We start from the raw sequence: 22,089 nt of genomic DNA, 5'->3' as shown, positions 1-22,089 counted from the left end.
TTGCAGACAAGAAGTCCCAAACTGTCTCACAGTCCTCAGCCTCCCAGTTTAAGCGATCCGGTGGAGCATCTATCAGAGACTTCCGGGGATTCTTTGGAAGCCATGTCTGAAGGAGAGGCCCCAAGTCCATTTTCTAGAGGCAGCCGAACTCGAGCAAGTCTTCCGGTGGTGAGGTCGACGAACCAGACAAAAGAAAGATCTCTAGGTAAGCCCTCCTGCAGTTTCTGGTGTCCCTGTATCACACTGTGTCTCTACTCTGTACCTCTAAACCCATCCACTCTATCCTGATGTTCATTGGATCATCACTGGAAAAGACCTAAGTACTCAGAAATCATATTGCTATACATCAGGCATTAGGGAATCTTCCAGATGAAAAAGCAGCAGTGAATTAGAGCTTTCTTTGGCACTGGACATGTCCCATCTTCGGCAGGGTTAGCAGCTCAACCCAGTTTCAAGATTTGCCTATGATCCTGGTGTAGAAATGAACAAGGTGCAGGGTACAGAGTGAGTTTCTTCATTTCTCAGGGACCATGCTCCCAAGTCTAGAAGCCTGGGCAAGAGTGGGATAGGAATGGTTCCAGAAAGAAGAGGTACTATGCTGCTAGTACCTCCGTGGCTGGTGCTAATAGCAGAAAGCCAGGGCTGTTCTTTTTCTTTTCTTTTCTTTTAAATTTATTTATTGAATCACTGTGAGAACAGTTACAAAGCTTCAGGTTTAAGTCTCGGTCATACAATGATCAAGCACCCATCCCTTCACCTGTGCATATTTTCCACCACCAAGAACCTCAATATATTCCCCAACCCACCCCTCCTCCTGCCTGTGAGGCAGATGATTTCTACTGAACTCTCTCTCTACTTTGATTACATTCATTATTTTGACAAAAGATGCAGCATTATTATTTGGGATTTTCCCCTAACAATCAGACCTGCTGAAAGGCATCATGAAATGTCGCATGGCCGCAATAGTGGCCACGCGATTTTGGATTTCTGATATTTTCCTAAGTCTGGAGGGATTTCTGCCCAAAACTGCATAGTTACAAGATTGGTTTGTATGCGTCTGGGGCGATGGCTGTGCCAGAGAGCCGCTTGGGAGGGGGGGCAACTCGTGGTCTCTGCAGGGCAGGAAGGATGTGCCGATTCCGCCCCCATTCTGCCTTCCTCCCCCCCCCCCCCCCCCACGTCCCCATCAAGCCAGGGCTATTCTTGCACAAATGGTGTAGGGACTTGGTCACATCTAGCACAACTCTTCCTTTCAACAGAAATTTTTGTTTATTTTTCTCCTTTTGGGGTTGCACTCAGTGGGCTTTCTCCTGGCTCTGTGCTTAGGGATCATTTCTGAGATAATCATTTATCTCATTTCTGAGATAATTTTTTCCCTAGCCCTTCAACACAGTGTATATATTGTGAGGATTAAGTTCTCTGTGCCAAATGTGCAAGTTTTTCATTTGGTTAATCTGCCATTTCAAGGCTCTTCTTTGATATCTTTGATTGCAGGCAAAGGGGGTGTGGATATGGGGCAAGGGTGGGGGCAGGAACAGAATACCATGCTTGAAGAAGAAAAGAAAAAGTGCAACGTGGAATCTGATTTGTTTCTCCTGTTATAGAATGGCATCTGAACTGAATGGGATCAGATACTGTGCTAAAAAGTCATTATTAGTTACATTAAATTTGTTTGCTTCATCTTTGGTTAATAACTGCAAGTTCTAGGCCATGAAGGTTGTTCAAGTAGGAAAGCCATATGCCTGGGATGTCCAGGGCCCTGAGTTCAGCGCTTGGTATACTACGTCACTCCCTAAGCATCACTGGACTATTGCCTGTAACTTAATAACTTCATAAAATAGGGTTAAGAGATAAAGAGATAGTACACTCTTAAGCCTTTTGCCTTGCATAACTGAACCCGGTTTAATGCATGGTGCATCATATGGTTCCCCAAGAGCCACCAGAAGTCTGGGCACGAAGCTAGGTATAAGCTCTGAACACTGTTGGATGCGGCCCAATCCCTTCTCCCCCGCAATCCCTTCTCCCCCACCTACCCCACCCCCCAAAAAAGAGTTTAAAAAATGGGCTGGGGGAAGGGTTGTGATGGGAGGGAAACTGGGGACACTGGTGCTGGGAAACGTACATTGGTAGAAGGATGGATGTTGGAACACTGTATGACTGAAACCTAATAATGAAGAGCTTTGTAAGGGTCTGTCTCACAGCGATTCAATAATAACATCTTTTTTAAAAAATAAAATACTGCGGGGCTGGAGTGATAGCACAGTGGGTAGGGCGTTTGCCTTGCACGCGGCCAACCCGGGTTCGATTCCCAGCATCCCATATGGTCCCCTGACCACCTCCAGGAGTGATTCCTGAGTGCATAGCCAGGAGTAACCCCTGTGCATCACCGGGTGTGACCCAAAAAACCAAAATAAATAAATAAAATATTGCTACTAAAATATGTTTTTAGTGCATTTTTCCACTTTGAGAAATAATTCATTTAAATTATGATGCTGTCCAGAATTATATAACTTTAAAAACCAAGTTAAAAAAATAATAATCTCACAGCCTAGTTGTTTTATGAATAAAAGAAGAAAAACAGAGAATAATCTAATTTGGTTGTTCATTTGTCTCTGAGGTCAAAAAAAGCCTCTCATTCTGATTATTCCCTTTATAAACAAAAGTGGGGGGAGGGGCACACAGCTTGTGATACATCTTTTTTAGGGCTTACTGAGTCAGGCTGTGTCAAGATAACACAGCTCTGCCTTTCCCCCAGGCTGGGCTTCCTGTCTTGGCCTTCTATTATGGTGCTGCAGTCTCTTAGCTATAGTCCTGTTGGAGCTGCAGCACCAGTCAGCAGAGGAATAGGATTTCGCCCTTGTGTTCTGCAGGAAGCGAGGGAGGTTAAGGTGTCTGTCACAGTTGCCTCTGCTTTGCAGAAGAGAACGAAGACAACAAAGACGCCTTTGCACCTTCCCTGCTCCCTGGTGACACTGGGTGTGTTGAGAATGGACCCTTTGTCTTGTAGCAGGAATTTCCCCTCCCCTCCCTGTGCCAAGGGCAGTTGGCAGCGCGACTTGATGCTGGCACTGATCAGAAGCAGAGCCCCGGACCGGAGAGGTTTTAGGAGCTGGTGGCAGCCTTCCTCTGGGAACTGCTAAGAGCCCATGGTGTTTTCCCATAGGGCAATTTCCTGTCACTCTTGACATATCTTGCTGTAAAGTTTTGGCATGTCCCAGGTCACATTGAAAACTCTTTCAATCCTTGAGCTCTGAGCAAGAGTAAGTACCACTGGATGTGGCCCGAAAACAAAACTAAACAAAAAAATGCATTAAAGGTGTTTATTCCTCTACTCTCAAAGGGACTTATTTATTTATTTATTTGGTTTCGTGGGCCACCTTGAGGTGCTCAGGTACTACTTCCTCCTCTGGGCTGGGGGTCACGGGTGGTAATGCGAGAACCAAACCTCTGCCCAATGTGTGCCAAGCATGCACTTCAGCCCATGGAGCTCTCTCTCCAGTGCTTAATAAAGGACTTTGGGGGGTCTGTTATTTCCACAATTTCCAGAGAAAAACAAAAGATTACCCCCAAGAGGACTGGACTGGGGCAAGTGGTGTTAGCACTGCCCTTGCTAAAGTCTTTGTGGCCAATTTGGGAATGTCCACCAGCTGCACCTGGCCGCCTGGCATAATTCGCTTGAGCCATGGTGGGAAATAAACAGGAAAGTATGAGTCAGGAGAGTCTAAATACGGTCTCTGTCAGGGACTGTGTGCAGTCTTGTGTTCTGGGGGGAGGGGGGAATCCCCGTCTGGGCTTTATTTAAACCACAGACTGGAAAGGGAGATTCTCCAGAGAGCAAGGGTCCGGAGGCGGGAATTCTGTGACCTTGAATCTCAGCTCTGACATCAGCACTGAGGCCCAGGTTGGGGACTTTGAGCTCGGACCCCTCCAGATCCATACCAGGGCCCTTTGGAAGCCCATGGTGTCTTTGGGGAACTATACATTGTCATTCTGCATTTTGATTTTTTTTTTGGGTATCACTTTAAAATGTCAGTGACCCTGGTTCCTAAGTGTGGGCATCTCTGAAATTATGTCTCAAGAAGAGTCCTTCAGTTTGGCACCCCATGTCACATAGCCTCCAGTCACAAAGCTCGGGATCCAGTTCATCGGGCAATCCTGGGGCCAGCGTGTGCTTCTGCGCATGCACAATGTCTAACTCGTCATCTCCACGTAAAGCCGTGCTCCCAGGAAGCCCTGAGCACCCAGAGGGTGCAACCGGGGTGGATAATGGATGGGATGAATCCTCCAATCACTCCTTTTCCCTGGAGGAGATGGCATGCCCTCCTCCCAATGAGGCAACCTGTTCCTGGAGATAAACTTAATGTTTTTTCCAGTTGAATACTTTGTCCTTTCTGTTACAGTCGTTCATATTGGAAATGGAAGGGAGACAGTAAGGCTGGACCTGGCGCCGTTCCAAGAGGCTTTCAGCATTTCAGGTGATTGGTAATTCCCGTGGATGCTGCACTGCGTGCAAGATGGGAACTTTGCCTTTGGGAGAGGCATTCTGGGACTGCAGGTCCTAGGAAAAAGCAAAGTGCACAAGCCCTTGGCCATGGCTGGAGACACACAGAGCAGAAGGAGAAAGATGGAAGTGTACTTAGCAGCTCTTAATTTTTAGCAGGACCACTATGTTACAACCGTCCCCCACCTGGGCTGAGCAATAGCACAGTGTTTGTCTTGCATGCGGCCAACCCGGGTTCGATTCCCAGCATCCCATATAGTCCCCTGAGCAACACCAGGAATAATTCCTGAGTGCATGAGGCAGGCGTAACCCATGTGCATTGCCAGGAGTGACCCCCTCACTCCCCCAAAAAATCCTCCACCTCTTCCATCTCGAGCTCAAATGAAATAGTTCCTATAGAACTGATGCCGTTCGTTCAACCATTCTTTTCCATGAAAATAGAGACGAGGAGAAGGGAAGTTTCCAAAATAAAGTCAAAACCATTTTGCACAAGAGTTTGGTTTTAGAAATAATTTCCATGAAAAAAATATCCCAATGATAGTACTAGGTCTGGATTTTAATATTGAAGTACTTTTCTAATAATATTATTAGGTCTGGATTTTAATGATGAAATTGTTTCCTTTGCAGCTTTGCTGTCTTGTTAGTGTCCATCAGGACTGTGGCAGAGTCAGGGCTGGGATCTCCACTGTTGACCTTTGAGGAAAGTGATGAAATGGGGTGGGCAAGATGTTCCCACTTTTCTTCTTCTTCCTCCTCCTCTCCTCGTCTTCTTTCTTTTCTTCTTCTTCTTCTTCTTCTTCTTCTTCTTCTTCTTCTTCTTCTTCTTCTTCTTCTTCTTCTTCTTCTTCTTCTTCTTCTTCTCCTTCTTCTCCTCCTCCTCCTTCTCCTTCCCCTCCTCCTTCTCCTTCCCCTCCTTCTCCTCCTCCAACTCCTCCTCCTCCTTTTCCTCCTCCTTCTTCACTTCAACCACTGATTAAACTGACTGAAGCAGTCATGAACTCTACAATACCTTTTTTTAAAAGAGCTTTATTGAATATCCATGAAATAGACCATTACAAAGTTGTTCATGATTGGGTTTCAGTCATACAATGATTCAACACCCATCCCTCACTAGTGTACATTTCCCATCGCCAATGTCCCCCATTTCCCTCCCACTATCCCCCAACATTTCACCCCCTACTCCCAGCCTTGCTCTATGGGAGGCACTTTCTTCTCTTTCTCTCCTTTTCCTTTTGTGCATTATGGTTTACAGTACAGGTGCTAAGAGGTGATTGTGTTTGTTCAAGTTGTTCAGTATTTTTATTAGGATGTTAAGGCTGTAGTAGCTTTTTAATAAGGTGGCAGCTTTGGGGTGTGGATGTGATTGCTGAGTCTTCTGGAAGTAGAGGGAGGTGGGGGAGGTAGCCCATCCCAACCCCAAGAAAGCCTGGAGATTTTAGTCACAAAACCTGCGTACCTGAATTTTCAGCACATTGCATCTCCCTGAGGTCCATCCTGAGACAGTGGAGTCAGGCCAGGATTGTGGCAGTGCTTTTGGATTGTGAAAACAAGTGGCTGCTGAGGGTTCTGCTTGAGTGGGCACCAGGCTGACCAGCCCCCCTCTGATTTACCCCAGACTGTTCAGCCTTGCACAGGTCTGAGATTAACTGTGGTTTTTGATCTCTTTTGAGATTTATTTATAGGTCTCTGAAGAAAGGCTAGTAGAAGAACTTACATGGTGGCACTGGAGTTGATTTGTGGGGGTGACTGCCAGTGTTCCCAGGAGTACAGGGAAGGGGGAGGTAGTTGATCCCAACTCTGAGGAAGTCTGGAGATTTTAGTCACAAAAACCACATACCCAAATTTTCAACAGATTAATATCTCAGTTGCTATTGGAGCAATAGCACAGCGGGTAGGGCATCTGCCTTGAACGTGGCCGACTCTGCTGACCCGGGTTCAATTCCTCCACCCCTCTTGGAGAGCCCGGCAAGCTACTGAGAGTATCTTGTCCTCACAGCAAAGCCTGGCAAGCTACCGGTGGCATATTCAATATGACAAACACAGTAACAACAAGTCTCACAATGGAGATGTTATTGGGCCCACTTGAGCAAATCGATGAACAACGGGAGTACAGTGCTACAGTGCTACAGGGCTAATATCTCAGTGAGATCCATCTTGAGACGGTGCAGTCTGGTCAGGGGCAGAGTGGTGATTTTGGATTGTGTTCCCACTCTTCTCTATGCCCTCAGGAATTGGTAAACAAGACTTCTGTGCATACAATAGCAACTTCTCTCTTGCTTTGATCAGATACCTATGGACCATATTATGAAAAGTTCACTTTAGCAAAACTACTTCCCTAACCTGCCCTGTGGCAGAGGTGATGCCATTTCTCTACCTCTAAACACTGAGACTCAACAAGTAAGAATAATTTAAATGGCACAAGGGATGTAAAATTGAGGGATGACTTTCCCAAACTGAGGAGCAGTTGGGTATCTTATGTATTATTCCCCTATGGTAACCAGGGGTGAACCATTCTCTGAGGGGAATTTAAGGAAAAGTACATTAATAATTACCAGGATAGAGGCCAGGGAGATAGTACAGCAGATAAGATGTTGACCTCGATTCAACCCAGCGCCCCATATGGTCCCCCAAGATCTTCCAGGAGTGATCCGTGAGCACAGAACCCAGAATAAGCCCTGAACACTGCTGAGTATAACCCCAAAATGACCGAAGCACAATTGTCAGATTTTCCCCCTTGCATCAGTTGGTCGGGAGCCAACAATCTTCTGGAGAAAAGATTGAAGGATTCCTATTAGCTTGCTTGAGTAGGACCAAATAACCCTAGGATAGTTTTTTAAAAACAAACAAATAAAAAGGAAATATTTCTGTACAGATAAGCAAAACATTTATGAAATTTGTTTTTCTCTGCAATAGTGGTAGCTGAATCAGGATCTTATAGAAACTGAAAATTGCCAGAAGAGTGTTTCTGAGCAGATATGCAGGTTTGGGGCACACTTCTATCCATTTTTTGAGTACTATACAAGGTCAGAGACATTTCTATAATAAGGGAAATGTATAGAAGGGGGTGGCCAGCTGCATGGCAGAGACCAATTCAGTCTCCTCCTGTACCTGTCTTTGCTTCAGATACTGGGAAGATTGTTCTAGGATACTGAAGGCTCTGGGATCAGGAAGGTAGAAACCGAAGCCATTATGGGGGGTTGGGGGGAGCTTTAATTTTTCTTCAGCATCTTTTACAAAGTCATAGGGCAGAATTGTTCACTAACAGTATTGAGAGTCGGAGTACGAGATTTTTTTTTTTCTAGAACTGAGAGCACAGATAAACTCCAGCAATTTCCTGAGCAAGGCAGCAGGATAACCTGGAGGTCAACCTCTCCAGGGTGACAGGAAAATTACTCTTGTCAAATGTGTTCTACAGCATCACAGTTCTTCAGTGAAAAGTCAGTGCAGTGACTCCAAACCACTAGACAAGTCTGTTATTGGAGGGGGAGGGGATCCGGCCACGCCCAGCAGTGCTCAGGGCTTTTTCCTGTTTTGTTTTGTTTGTTTTGTTTTTGGACCAGACAGTGGTGCTCTGGGTTTACAAATGACTTTTTTTTTAAATTTTTATTAGTGAAACACCATAAGGTACAGTTGTAGACTTACAAATTTTTGTGCTTGGGTTTCAGTTACACAATGATTGAGTACCCATCCCTCCACCAGTGCCCATTCTCCACCACAACTGATCCCAGTATCCCTCCCACCCCCTATCCCCCCATCCCGCCCTGCCTGTGTGGCAGGGCATTCCCTTTTGTTCTCTCTCTCCTTTTGGGTGTTGTGGTTTGCAAAAGAGGCATTGAGTGGCAATCATGTTCGGTCTATAGTCTACTTTCAGCATGCATCTCCCATCCTGGGAGGATCCTCCCAACACCCTTTATTTGGTGCTCCCTTCTCTCTGTGGGCTGCCTTTTCCCCCAGCATGTGCGGCTGGCCTCCAAACTATGGAGTAAAGGTACTGGTACTTATCTCGGCTATTCTTGGTTGTTAGTCTCCTATTTTATTACTTTATGTTCCCCCAGATAAATGTAATCTTTCTGTATCTGTCCCTCTCTTTCTGACTCATTTTGCTTAGTATGATTACACATGACTCTTTACTCAGGGATCACTCTGGCGAGTTCAGGGGACCATATGGGGTCCTGGGAGCTGACTCCAGGTTGCTGCATGCAAGACAAGTGCCCTATCCAATGTATTGTCGCTCCAGCCCCATGGATAAACCTATTGTTGCTTAAACATACCAGAGTCATTCAGTTACCTGCAGGGGACCCCTAGCTTCCACTGAGGGTCTGACTGTAAAGGTTGTAGTGTGTCTCTGTTCCAGGGTGTCACCTTTCCACAGTGACCTGCAGTTCCCCTGGTACATTTGGAGTTGATCACCATCCCCCTGCCAGGCTGGCCAACGATGGACGAACGAAGGAACAGAGGCCACAGCCTGGTTGGTACTAAGTGGTCATTTATTCAAGTCTCACAACTTTAGTTCTAGAGAAATCATGAAGGGTTGGGGGGTAGCAATTACACATAGGTGTGGTTCAATGAACAGATGAACCAGATATAAAGCCCTTCCTTCAGGGAAAGTTCTTCTAAGAGATCCATTCAAGGACAGAACCTTATCTTGTGGCTCCACATTCTAGATTCCTGCTAGGAGATTCACTCATGGGCAAAAATCCGTCTAAGGGTGTGTTGCTTTTCCTTTCCTTAGCTAGTAATCCATCTAAACAGTCATCTTAAATTTATATCTTAATATTTCTAGTCATTTCTAGTCATACAAATGAACACAATAAGAAATATATTAAGCTTAATGGGTGGCTCTTTCTGGGGACATCTTGCTATATATCCCAGACTGTAGTCCCAGACTATAGTCTTTCCTGACTCCAGTAGGATCCTTATTCAGTCACTTCTTTTTTGAGTCATGTCAGTTTGTTCCCTGATCATGCTCTTAACTCATTATACTTTTTATGGTGCTGATCCTGTGTGGTGCTAAGCCTGCCCCTTTTCGATGCCAGGGTAGCTTACAGCTTGGCCTGGGTCCATCCTTGTCCCTCACGGGGATCCCCCTTTTGAGGTGTTATGAACTAAGGACAACTGAGGCTTAAGTCAAGTAAATATGACAGATGTCCAGGAGTAATTGTTATTCAGAGTTCGTTAACTCCCATGTTACAAAAGCATAGCATTAACTATCTTCCTGTGTCTATACAAAAAAGGACATTTCTCTAAAGTAAAATATGTAAAGAACATAAAGGAAAGAGAAAAACAATATTTCACTTACATGTACAAAATCCAGAGCCCTCAGAAGATTTGACCTACAGATTACAGAGTCTGATTTGAGGATATTTGTGATTAACAGATAGGGGAAGAAGAGCACAAAGCAAAGGTTAAAGATAAATGCAGAAGACTAGGAGTGCCTGATGGAATTGGGTGTGCCTCAGGAGCACTGTGATGGGTGTAACTCAATAAACCTAAGCTCCCGTCTGGGGAGAAACATTACCCAATAGTAGCATGTTTCAGAACCATGGCAAGTGCTGGTGGATGTGCTACTGGTGACTTTTAGAGACTTGGCAGTGCCCTGAAGAGGAAGAGGAACTGAAGGCTGGTGTTCCAACGGTGTTCCTTAGACTGCATAACTTCTGTGGAACTCTTACTATAGACATTGTCATTTCATGCAAGATTTCATTTGAAGACAAAGGAGATAGCGCAACAGGCTGGAACGCAGGCTTGGGTTTGATCCTTAGCACCACATGGTTCCCCAAGCATTGCCAGATGTAGGCCCCAAACAACATTTGAAAAATGAGATATGCTTAACTGCACACACACACACACACACACACACACACACACACACACACACTACTATTCAGTAGCCCATGGCCTGGGGGAAGAAAGAAATTCTGATTCCTGAATATTTTATAGTTGGTGAGTCCAGAAGATTGCCACCTTGCTTTCTTATCCTTGACATAATAAATATCCTGAAAGGTAGTTTTGCAAATGGAATCAATCATTAAACTAAGGAGGGAAACGGGATTAGGGCTGGGAATATTTAAGAAACCCTTCAGAATAGTGAAACATGTTTTTGTGATACAAGTAATTACTACTAAGTTTCCTAAATATAGGCTTTTTGTTTGTTTGTTTTAGTTATATGAAATTTTCTGAAAGAAGGAAGAACTTTTTCAAATTTTCCTTGGGTCAGGTCAATAGTACAGTGAGTAGGGCTTGCACACAGCCAATCAGGGTTTGACATCCATCACCCCATATGGTCCTCCAAGCCCTACCAGAGTGATCCCTGAGTGCAGAACTAGGAGTAAGCCCTGAGCACTGCTGGGTATAGCACCCAAAAAAACAGAAAAACAAAAGAACAAACAAAACAAGTTTGCCCACTTGGATCCCAATTCATGATCATGATCACGATCATCCTGTTGTTCATCAATTGAGCAGGCACCAGTAATGTCTCCTTCATCCTATGCCTAAGATTTTAAAAAGTGCCATATTCAAGGCTCTTTCAGGGTTAGGAGAATGAGACCCATTATTGTTACTGGTATTTGGCATACTGGGTACGCCACGGGGAGTTTGCCAGACTCTGCCGTGTGCCAGGTTACATTCGGTAGCCTGCCAGGTTGTCCAAAGTAAGAATAAGATAATAATAAGATAATAATAATGAAAAGATAATAAGATGTCGACACAACTATGCTGAGACCACTCTCCACACGCATGAAGGTACCGGCAAAGGAACAAAGGCATGCGGGTCCTGAGACTGAGATCTCCAAGCCTGCTCGGATCGGAGCTGAGCATCCACCACCCAGATCCTCCATCTTCCAGTAGGCAGGGGTCACACCCACCAACTGGACCCCTGACGCCGATTTTCAAATCCCATCAACGGCCAAGACCCAGAGGCTCCCAATTCACTCATTAAAAATGTTCCTGTAAAAGATCATGTTGCTGCATGATTTGTTTATCCATTACTTAAAAAATAAATTAAGCTAGATTTTGAAACCTCTTGCTATTAAATGGCACAGCCTGGAATTCTTAATGTTTTTTGGGTTTTGAAGAAATGGCGGGAGCAATAGCACAGCGGTAGGGCATTTGCCTTACAAATGGCCAACATGGCCGACCCGAGTTCAATTCCTCCACCCCTCTCGGAGAGCCCGGCAAGCTACCGAGAGTAACTCGCCCGCACGGCAGAGCCTAGCAAGCTACCCATGATGTATTTGATATGCCAAACACAGTAACAACAGGTCTCATGATGGAGACGTTACTGGGTCCGCTCAAGCAAATTGATGAACGACAGGAGGACCGTGACCATGACCGTGGTTTTGTTAATATGGCACCTGTGCCTTGTGCAACTATCTAGAGGATAACTGCAGGGAGTCAGGTAAACACATCACCAGAAATAAAGGAAAGATTTGAGCAATTCTCAGACTCTGAGTCCTCTCTGAGCCATTATTATCATACGGGGTCTGGTGTAGATTAGGTGGGTAACAGCTAGGAATCTAAGGGTTTGCTGCTTCTCTGTCTTCCATCACAGCCAGCTATCACTAACCCCGAATTACAGGTCACCTTTTTGCAAAGCAGACATTTCAGTACAATAGGTGAAGCTATGGGATTAAAGTAGTGGAGAGGTAGCTTCAGTTTCCAAAACTGATTCCAAAATTTAATCTGTCCTCATGAACTATTTCCTTCTCTTTGTCACAGTGTTCCCCTCTGTCCTTCCTAACCCAGCTCCCCATTCTGATGTAAAAAAAAAAAAACACTGCCTCTGACCAAAACTCTTCATCAAATTTCATAAGACAACAGGAAAAAATAAGGAAGTTTTCCTCTGATATAAATACCTAGTTCTGTTATAGATACCAAGATAGATATGATTTAGATTTTCAGAAAGCAATAAAATATGCCAAACACAGTAACAACAAGTCTCACAATGTTACTGGGCCCGCTCGAGCAAATCGATGAACAATGGGAGGACAGTGACAGTGACAATAAAATATAAAAGAACCATTCAAACAAGAATTATTTCTAGCTGTCGTCTGATGTAATGTGTGTGTCAGACATTAAGATAAGGGTAATTGCAGTAATTGCAGACACGACAAAGAAAGAAGATCAAAGGAGAAACTAATGACTCAAATAGATTCCATTATTTAAGAAGAGGTTCATAGTAGATCATCTGAAAAACAAATTTTTAAAGCATTATCATCCAAGGACTCTCATCTGTTAATGTTGTTTACATGATACTTTATACTGTTATACTTAACTCTTGTTTTATTAAAATATTTTTAGGGAAAAATATTTTTAGGTAGTTCAATCTTTACATAACTTCATCCAAGGGCATAGCAATAAATGATGCTGTTGGAAGTTATAATATGGGCTCCATAGATTTCTGGTCTCTGATGTAAGACATAGAAAGAATGGATCTAGTATTGATAATTCATCTGACCTTCATGTTTATTTTTATGGTAGCATGAGTAATTTTAGCAGGAGAGTAAAGTTTGAAGGATAGGTCTTAGTTGAAGGTTTGAATGGGCAAAATCAACTAAAGAAAGACTTCTGTAATGACAAATTCAAAATTTTAGTATTTTCTAATAATGCCAACTGATACACTACATTTCTTAGTTATGGGGTGAAGGAATTGAGGTTGTCAGTTTCTTTGGTTTTCCTTTGCCAGGGAATCTCTACCTTAGATTTTTTGACCCTTGCTTGCTATTTTGTTTTTTTTTAAATGTAAAATTTCTTCCACATTTAGAGGTTTATTCCCAAGTTAGTTTGTTCTTTAAAAACTGGCTTAACTCATTTGTGGAATATAAAATAACAATATGAGACTAACACCCAAGGACAAAAGAGACAAGGGACAGGAAGATTGCTCCACAGTTGGAAGCCTGCCTCATGAGCTGGGAGAGAAGGCAGCTGGGATAGAGAAAGGATCACTAAGTCAATGATGGTTGGAGGGATCACTCGGGATGGGAGATATGTACTGAAAGTAGATAAAGGACCAAACACGATGGCCACTCAGTATCTATATTGCAAACCATAATACCCAAAAGTAGAGAGAGAGTAAGAGGGAAATAGCCTGCTATAGAGGCAGGAAAGAAGTGAGATGAGGAGGAGGGATACTGGGGACATTGGTGGTGGAAAATGTTACGCTGGTGGAGAGATGGGTGTTTGATCATGTATAACTGAAACTCAAACATAAAAGCTTTGTAGCTGTATCTCATAGTGATTCATTTTTTTAAAAAAGAAAAGAAAAAATAACACATTTAAGTGTGAACCATGGATGGTAAAAATAAATAAATAAATGAAAGCTGGCTTAGGGGGTGGAGAAATAGTACAGGGGTCACACTAAACCCAGCTGATCCTCAGCCTCACAGGTGGAAGCACTGCCAGTAGTGATCCTTGAGCACAGAACCAGGGGTCATCACTGAGCTTAACCAGGTATAACCGAGAACACCGTCCCCCGCATCCCAATAAAAACTGGCTTGCATTGGTTGGAACTGAAATGTGGTTCCAGTAGTACGGCATATACCTTCTGTGTGCAAGACCCAGCCCTTTTAAGAAAAGACAATTAGGACAACCCAGGTACAGAGGGAAGGCCCAGGGGATCGAGAGCCATTTTCAAACTCAGAAGGACCCACTCCATCCTAGTCTCCTCGCCCATTCACCTCAGACCCATGGCTCCTCAAACTGTGAGAAAGAAAATGCCCGTTAACTGAGCCACCCTAAGCCTAGGGCACTTTTCCCCTCCCGATGCCTTTCCCATGTAGGGAGCCCAAAGATGATGGTTGAGGTTACAAATTAAAGTGTTTCAGATCTAGTGTTAGGATTGTTTAAATGTGGTGGCACACTGGATTGTTCCATATTCCTACTGCGCACTGACTTGGTCTCTGTAGGTGAAACTTCCACACCCCTGATGCCAGGGCAGCACGTAGCATGGGTCCCTCACTTTTTGTTTTACATCCCTCGCCCACACCCCATCTTCAGATTTAGCAAATAGAACTTCTTTCACTGCATCTACATAAAGAAAAGTTCCTATTTTCATCATGCTGAGCTTGATTTCTCTAAAGTTGGGTAATGTCATTAAAATGATGCTCCCTCAACTTTTTTTTTTCACTTTCAGAATTTTTCTAAGGTGTTAATTGGCTTTCAGACATCTCTGGCTAAATGTCTCTCAGTCATACAAAACTAAATATAATAAAAATAAACCCTTCACTTGCCAACCTGCCCCCGCCCCCACACCCCACATAATTTGCCCACTTTTCAATATTTCCTCTTTGTTCATGTTTTTATGCATTCATTAGGAGTCTCTTTGGTTTCGGCATGGTGAAAGGTGCCATGGTGAGTTATTTCAAAAAGAGATACAGTCTGGTTCTTGTGTAGGAGGAATGTTTGGGCTAATGAGAATCACATGGGAACCACATAAGGCCTTTAGAATGTGCATCAATCACAGATTACCCAGATGGATGAGTGAACCCCGTCCTGGCCACCCCAACCCCTGAGGATTCTTCAGCCTCCCCGCTGAGGAACTATGGCCACGTTACTCGTTCTACCTGGATTCAAGCCCAGCAACCCCCAAATCTGCATGACTGTTCCCCTCACTACATTCAGTAGTGATCCCTGAGCACATTTATTCAAGTGACGCTCATGAGAAGTCTTCCCGGGGACGAAAGTGCACCCATCTCTGCTGCTTCTGGTCATGGGACACTTAGCATTCAGCCCATGATATCCAGACTTGAGCAGAAAATTGGTGAAAACACCTCTATGTGTGGCTCTCCTTGAGTGTCTGATGCTCTCATTCTGCTGTAGGACTGAATTTTGGCACCACCAGCAAGTTCCCAGGTGACGCTGAGGCTGCTTTGACAGGGCCTCGGATTTAGGGTCCTTTCCAGTCTCAGGAAAGATGATGTGTCATTCCACCCTCACACCACACGGGGGCATTTTATCAGTTCCTGCTGAGCCAGGGAAGGAGCCATCAAGCTGAGGAGGGGAAATGTGGAGGCTTGAATGTTCAGATCTCATCCTTAGACTGTAGTCCCCTCATACACTGACCCACGTGGCTGCATTAGAAGCCTGGAAGGCAGATTCTCCCTCCAGTGAACTGCGGGGCCATCTTCCTAGCTAACCTGCTTTCCTATCTTCACTTTTTCTATTTTTGATTATTTTCAAAGCTCTGAAGCACCTCAAACTTAGAATTGTAAAATGAAAGGTGGCTGGCCTCATCATATGACTTAACACCTTCCTGTCCACAAGGTCCCAATTTCCCAAATTTGGAGATTCTTCCTCCAGGATCAGGATTGCGCTCTTGTCTGCCCAGGTGATCTCTGGACCCAACCATAGTCACTTCACACCAGCTTTTTTTTTTTTTTTGTAATTGAATCACCAGAATCCCTTTACCAGACACCAATGTCCCCAAGTTCCCTCCCCCACCCCACTCTCACCCCACCACCATCAGCCTATCATTTTCTTTTCTCTCTTTTTCTCTCTCTCTTGCCCTCTCTCTCTGTCTCTGTCTGTCTGTCTGTCTCTCTCCTCCTGGTCACTATGGTCTGCAACACAGGTACTGAAAAGTCATCACAATTATCCTTCTACCTACTTTCTGTACTCAGTTCTTGTCCAGAGTTCACACTAGCTTTGAGTTTGCTCTTGGCGCTGACCAGCCTGTGGATGATGCTACGGAGAGAAGCTGAGCCTCTGGTCAAGATGCTTTGTTCTATGTGTTGGTCGCTGCTTTTGTAGGTTTCTGGGATTCTGTGCTTTCAGATGCATCCATTTGTCTTTCTAAGAAGAGCTGTTAATATTGGGGTCTCTTTTGACAGGGCGAGGGAGGGGGGCAAGAAATCCGATGATGCTTCAGGGCCACTCCTGCTGGTGTGGGAAGCCAGGCAGAGCTGGAAAAATGGGATCCAGGTATCCCGTATACAAGCCATGTGCTCCAACCCTTTTGCTGTCTCTTAGTCCTGTGGGAGTTTTTTGTAAGAATAAGATAATTGTGAGCAAATAATACCAGTGAGATACCTTAAATGTATATGGTTACTGTATTCAGTGGGGGGAAAAAGAGAGCTTTTTCCTTTTCTTATATATTTTGCAGTGTTGGGGATACAACTCAGGGCTTCACATCACTCAGCCAAATCCTTTCTTTTAGCCAGTGCACGTTGAATAATACCTAAGGCACTGTTGGGTGCCTTCTAAAGTATCATAACCCTTAGGTATTCTGGAACATTTGTATTTGGGGGAGACAGATACTAAACAAAACATCGTGAGAGGGGATGCAAGTGATTTGAAGAAAAGTAGGAGAGGGGGTATCAAGTTGAAGATGGGAAACTGGCATTTAACAGTTCATTGACGGGGAGCATAGTGAGAAATCTGTGTTGGAGCTGTGTCAAAGGAGGAGCCAGTGCAGTCTGAGCAAAAGCAAGGTCACAGCATTCAAATGGCATTTACCAATAGTGCTCTGTGCTGTTCAGCCCCATTGTGATAGGGGTCTCATGCTAATGGGGAAAGAGAGGATGAAGGTGGACAAGTAACAGGTGCCAAATAATATGGAGTTTTACAAGGGGAGGTTGTGGGCTGTGCTGGTCTCATCTGGGTAGGAATGACTGTCCTGCAGTTATGAGCAGCAGTGGCATTCCAAGGTTTTCAAACATTATTTTAACATGATTTATTTCCACCCCCTCTTCCCTTTGTTGTTGTTGCAGTGACTGGGAGGGGATTGCACATCAGGTTGTAGGGCTCAAAGCAAGTTGCAGGGCTGACGCACATCACACTATGTTCTGGATATGGCTCTGTTGGGGGACAGAGGGCTCCCTGAGCAGAGCCACAAGGATCCAGCTCAATGAATGTGGTAGCATCAGGGTTCAAACTCGTGACAAGATAGGTATCTTTGCCTCTGAGACAACACGCATTGATTTCTATTAAAGATTGGGTTCTGACTGTTTGGTATAGACTAAAGGCTTAAAGGGCAGACGTTAAGAGACCAGTTACAAGTCTTATAATATTTTACAGATAGGAAGATGTTAGCTCTAGAGGCAGTGAGAAAAAAATTTGGATTCTGTAGGAATTTTTAAGACAGCCAGATGATTTTCTGCCTTCCAGGAGTTTGAGTTCAAATGAAAGAGGCATGTATATCAAAGCTGAATACAAACGTGGCTGGTGTGGCATGTTTGCTGAGGACCTCCTTTCTGCCAGATACTCAGTTTCTAGCACAAGGAGCAGCAAAGCCACCTCCTTTCTGCCAGATACTCGGTTTCTAGCACAAGGAGCAGCAAAGCCAGGATTTGAACCTCATAATCTGTCTCCAAAACCACCTGCAGGCTTTCACACTCCACTATGCTGAAGAGAGGGAGAGAGACATTCCTGTTGGGTAACTTAGAAAGGTTTTCATGGAAACTAGCATTGCAGTTGGACTTTGAAGAATGGAAAGAAGTGGGACAGTTTGAGAAGGAGGCAACTGTGTTAGGAAGAAAGTTATCAGCATAATCACTGTCATTTGTTGCTTAGTTCATCTCATCCCAAGCCAGGCTGCATCCACAATCTGGTACTCTGCTCTATAGCAATTTTTCAACTCTGAGCTGTGTCATTCAAGCTTGCAACTACAGATTCCCCTTTCCCCTTAAAGAAGAGCACAGAGTGCAGAAATAGCCGATAGAGTGAGTAGAGACACCCATGTGCCTTTACTTGCCTGGGGGAGACAGGGAAACTGTTTCATCAGAGCATTAAAAATAATTGAGAGCAGGGCTGGAGAGATAGTGCAGTGAGAAGAGCACTTTGCATGCAGCCAACCCGGGTTCGATTCCCAGCATCCCATATGGTCCCCCAACAGGAGAAGTTCCTGAGTGCAGAGCCAGACGTAACCCCTGAATATCACTGGGTGTGACCCAAAACCCAATAATAATACTAATAGTTGAGAGCATGCAGATAATGTTCTTAATATGGCACCAGGCATAAAGTAAGGTACTGTGTAAGTGACTGATGTATGTAGCAATGACCTGACATATAAAAGAAAATACCAACTACATTTGACTCTCTAAGATGTGACATTGTCATTTGAGTGGGGTCAGGTGGTAGTGATCTGGGCTTACTCCTTACTCTGTACTCAGGGATCACTAGTGTCAGTGCTCACAAGGATCACAAGAGGTGCTTGGGATTGATCCTGAATTTAGTGCATGCAAGGCAAGGGCCTTATCCACTACACTATCTCTCTGACCCCAGGGACATTTTTAATTTCATCTAGAAATATTCAGGTCCGGAGAGACTGTACAGAAAGTAGTATGCTTGATTGGCATACATCTTACTTCCTAACATTCATACTACACAACCATCCTCTGAGTGCCACCAGGGGACATTCCTGAGCACAGAGCTAGAAATAGCCCCTGCATACCTCAATGTGAGACTCAAATTCCTCCCCACAAAAATTAAAGAAATACTTAATCAAAACAATTAAAGTCAGAGTATTTCCCGTTTGAGATTTATCTGCTTCTCATTTAATCTGTATATCTGCCAAGATAACTCAAACACATCACCACAACTTTCTTCCAAGTCAGAATAAATACCCGATCATTGCCCTTTCTTCTGGTATTTCATTAGTTACTTATAAATTATTTTTCAGTAATTACATTTCAGGCTGGCTGATTTCTGATAATCTTCACTTCCATCAGTCACGTGCCTTTAAATGGCATTTTATGCTGTACTGTGTGTAAATTTCCCTGTAGTCAGTTAGCCCCACTTGCCTGGTTCCCTCCACTTAGCTGCTAGATTACTGCCTCTGAATGTGTCCCTCCCTTGTGTGTTCTAGTGTTCTTCTGGGTCTGAATCTTTCAAGTCCCTAGTTCATCAGCTCTAAGACCCAGGCATCATTCCAGCAAGGAGAGAGTGTCTAAGTTGAATGTAAATGATTCTTCAGAAGAAAAGATTGAAATCAAGGAAAGAAAATCTCAAGGTCCTAGATGTAAAAAAAAAAAAAAAGAAAAGAAAACAACATCAAAGTGGAAGTATTAGTGGACACGAAATACTTCAGAACATAGTTCATGAGGATTGACGCCAAGAAAGTGGGCTAGGACTCTGTGCTGTGCCAGGAAGATGAGCCAGTGGCTGCTACACAGAAAACCTAGAAACGGAAGTAGTTGATTATCTGATAAAACAAGATGGGTAAGTGAGTGCTTATAGTCTAGGAAAGCAAAGAAGTTTGCTTTCTAATCTGTCTGAATGAAGCCAGTGTGATGAGAAAAAAAAAATAGGAGAAACAGAAGTTCTTTTTTTTTTTTGTCTTAATTTTATTGAATCATCGTGGGCTGGAGCGATAGCACAGCAGGTAGGGTGTTTGCCTTACATGCAGCAAACATGGCCGACCCGAGTTCGATTCCTCCGCCCCTCTCGGAGAGCCCGCAAGCTGCCGAGAGTATCTCGCCAGCACAGCAAAGCCTAGCAAGCTACCCGTGACGTGTTTGATATGCCAAACACAGTAACAGTAACAACAAGTATCACGATGGAGACGTTATTGGGCCTGCTTGAGCAAATTGATGAACAGCGGTATGACAGTGACAGTGAATCACCGTGAGATAGTTACAAGCTTTCATGTTTGGTTTACAATCACACAGTGATCAAACACCCATCCCTCCACCAGTGCACATTCCCCACCACCAATCTCCCCAGTATACCTCCCTTCCCCACCCGCCCCCTGCCTCCATGACAGACAATATTCCCCAAATTCTCTCTCTACTTTGGGGCATTATGGTTTGCAATACAGACAGAAACAGAAGTTCTAAACATGAACCATGCACTGGTGGGATCCTGAACTTTGAAAAACAGCATTGGGGGCAGGGGCGGGGGGAGGGGTGGATAAATAGTACAGTGGGTAAGGCATTTGCCTTGCATACAGCTGATCTAAATGCAACCCCCAGCATCCCATATGATCCCCTAAGCACCTCTAGGAGAGATTTCTGAGTGAAGAGTCTGAAGTAATCCCGGAGCATCAGTGGGTGTGGCCCCCTAACCACAAACAAACAATAACAAAAAAAAACAGTGCTGGGGAGGACTCAGTATCAGTGAGTATAAGCCAGGTAATTCTGCAATAACAGTCTCCACATCTCTTGGCCCTTATCACAGCTAATTTTTTTTTCTCTTGCTCAAAATACATATGTCTTGTGCAGGATGGCCAATGTCTTTGATCCACTATAACCACTCAGGGACCCAAATTGATGGAGGCTCTATTTCAGCAACATCACCAAAGTGAAATATAGGAAGCACATCAAAGCTCTCCCTTTTAGATAAAGAGAAAGAAAATGAGAAAGGACAATTCAGAAAGCATCGAAATCACCTATGTCTATAGAGTTCCAGAAGATACAACTACAATCTCTCTGGAGAACCACATTAGTGGAAAATTCGAATGGATGAGAAGTTTTCTAGAATTGAACATCGACCTGAGCCCTAACATTTAAACACACACACACACACACACACACACACACACACACACACACACACACTTTCCAAGCACTTTTTTTGATTCCACATACAGGTTTACTTTGGTAACTGTCCTCCCATCGTTCATTGATTTCCTCGAGCAGACCCCGTAAGTCTCCATTGTGAGACTTGTTACTGTGTTTGGAATATCGAGTACGTCATGGGGAGCTTGCCAGGCTTTGCCATTCAGGCGAGATACTCTCTATCTCGGTAGCTTGCCAGACTCTCCGAGAAGGGCAGAGGAATCAAACTGGGGTCGGCCTGGTCAGCCGTGTGCAAGTCAGATGCCCCACCTGCTGTGCTATGGCTCCAGCCCACTTTGGTAACTGCAAAGCATCAAATATCAAAAGAAAAAATGTTAAACAGCCAGAAGTGAAATGAGAGGTTATCTGTTTAAAAAAAAATAAAGAGTACTTGTCTGTAATATATTTTTATTAGCCAAAAAAACAGAAAACAAATGGAATCAAAACTCTGAACAGGGTGGTAAGGGATATCACTTTCAATCAATATTTCTTTATTCAGCAAAATACTAAGAATAGGAGCAAAAAGAAAACATTATTGGGTAACACTAAGTATTTTTCATGCAAGGCCAGTGAGATAGGTTTCAAAGGGCTGGAGGACATACTTTACATGCAGGAGCCTGGGTTCAACCCTCATCTCTGAGCACCATTTGGTGTTGCCCAAAAACTAAAACTAAATCAAACCAAACCAAAAGTACTTTAAAGTCACAGATTCACTGAAAGAAGTAGAGAGATGTATGTTTTACACAGAATCTTCAATAGAAACAATGAATCTCATCAAAAAATGGGGTGAAGAAAAAGTTAGGGCAAAGAGGTGAACAAAAGGTTCCTCAAAGAAGACATATAGATGGCCAAATGGTGTTGAAAAAAAATGCCCTGCATCACTTATCTTCAGGGAAATGCAACTCTAAACAACAATATTATATCACCTAATACCAGAGAGACTGGCATACATCACAAAGAATAAAAACAACTAATGTTTGTATGGATATGAGGACAAAGGGACTCTCTTTCTCTACTGGTGGAAATGTTGACTAGTTTAGCCTTTGGGGAAAACAATATGGACACTTCTAAAAAAAACTAGAAATTGAGCTTCCATGT

General features: G+C 43.9%; 1 protein-coding gene across 9 annotated transcripts in view; it reads left to right on the top strand.

Moving 5' to 3' along the window:
• KIAA1217 (KIAA1217 ortholog) overlaps positions 1-22,089 on the top strand; it is a 750,771-nt gene that overhangs the window by 602,478 nt on the left and 126,204 nt on the right. For all 9 annotated transcript variants that reach the window (XM_056132179.1, XM_056132185.1, XM_056132171.1 and 6 more), the window contains one exon: positions 7-205. In XM_056132179.1, the coding sequence (XP_055988154.1) occupies positions 7-205 (199 nt within the window). The remainder of the gene's footprint in view (positions 1-6; positions 206-22,089) is intronic.

Source organism: Sorex fumeus, unplaced genomic scaffold (assembly GCF_029834395.1).
Source record: "Sorex fumeus unplaced genomic scaffold, SorFum_2.1 ptg000007l, whole genome shotgun sequence".
NCBI lineage: Eukaryota > Metazoa > Chordata > Mammalia > Eulipotyphla > Soricidae > Sorex > Sorex fumeus.
Note: the sequence above shows the minus strand (reverse complement) of the source record. Positions and strands in the feature narration are given on the sequence as shown.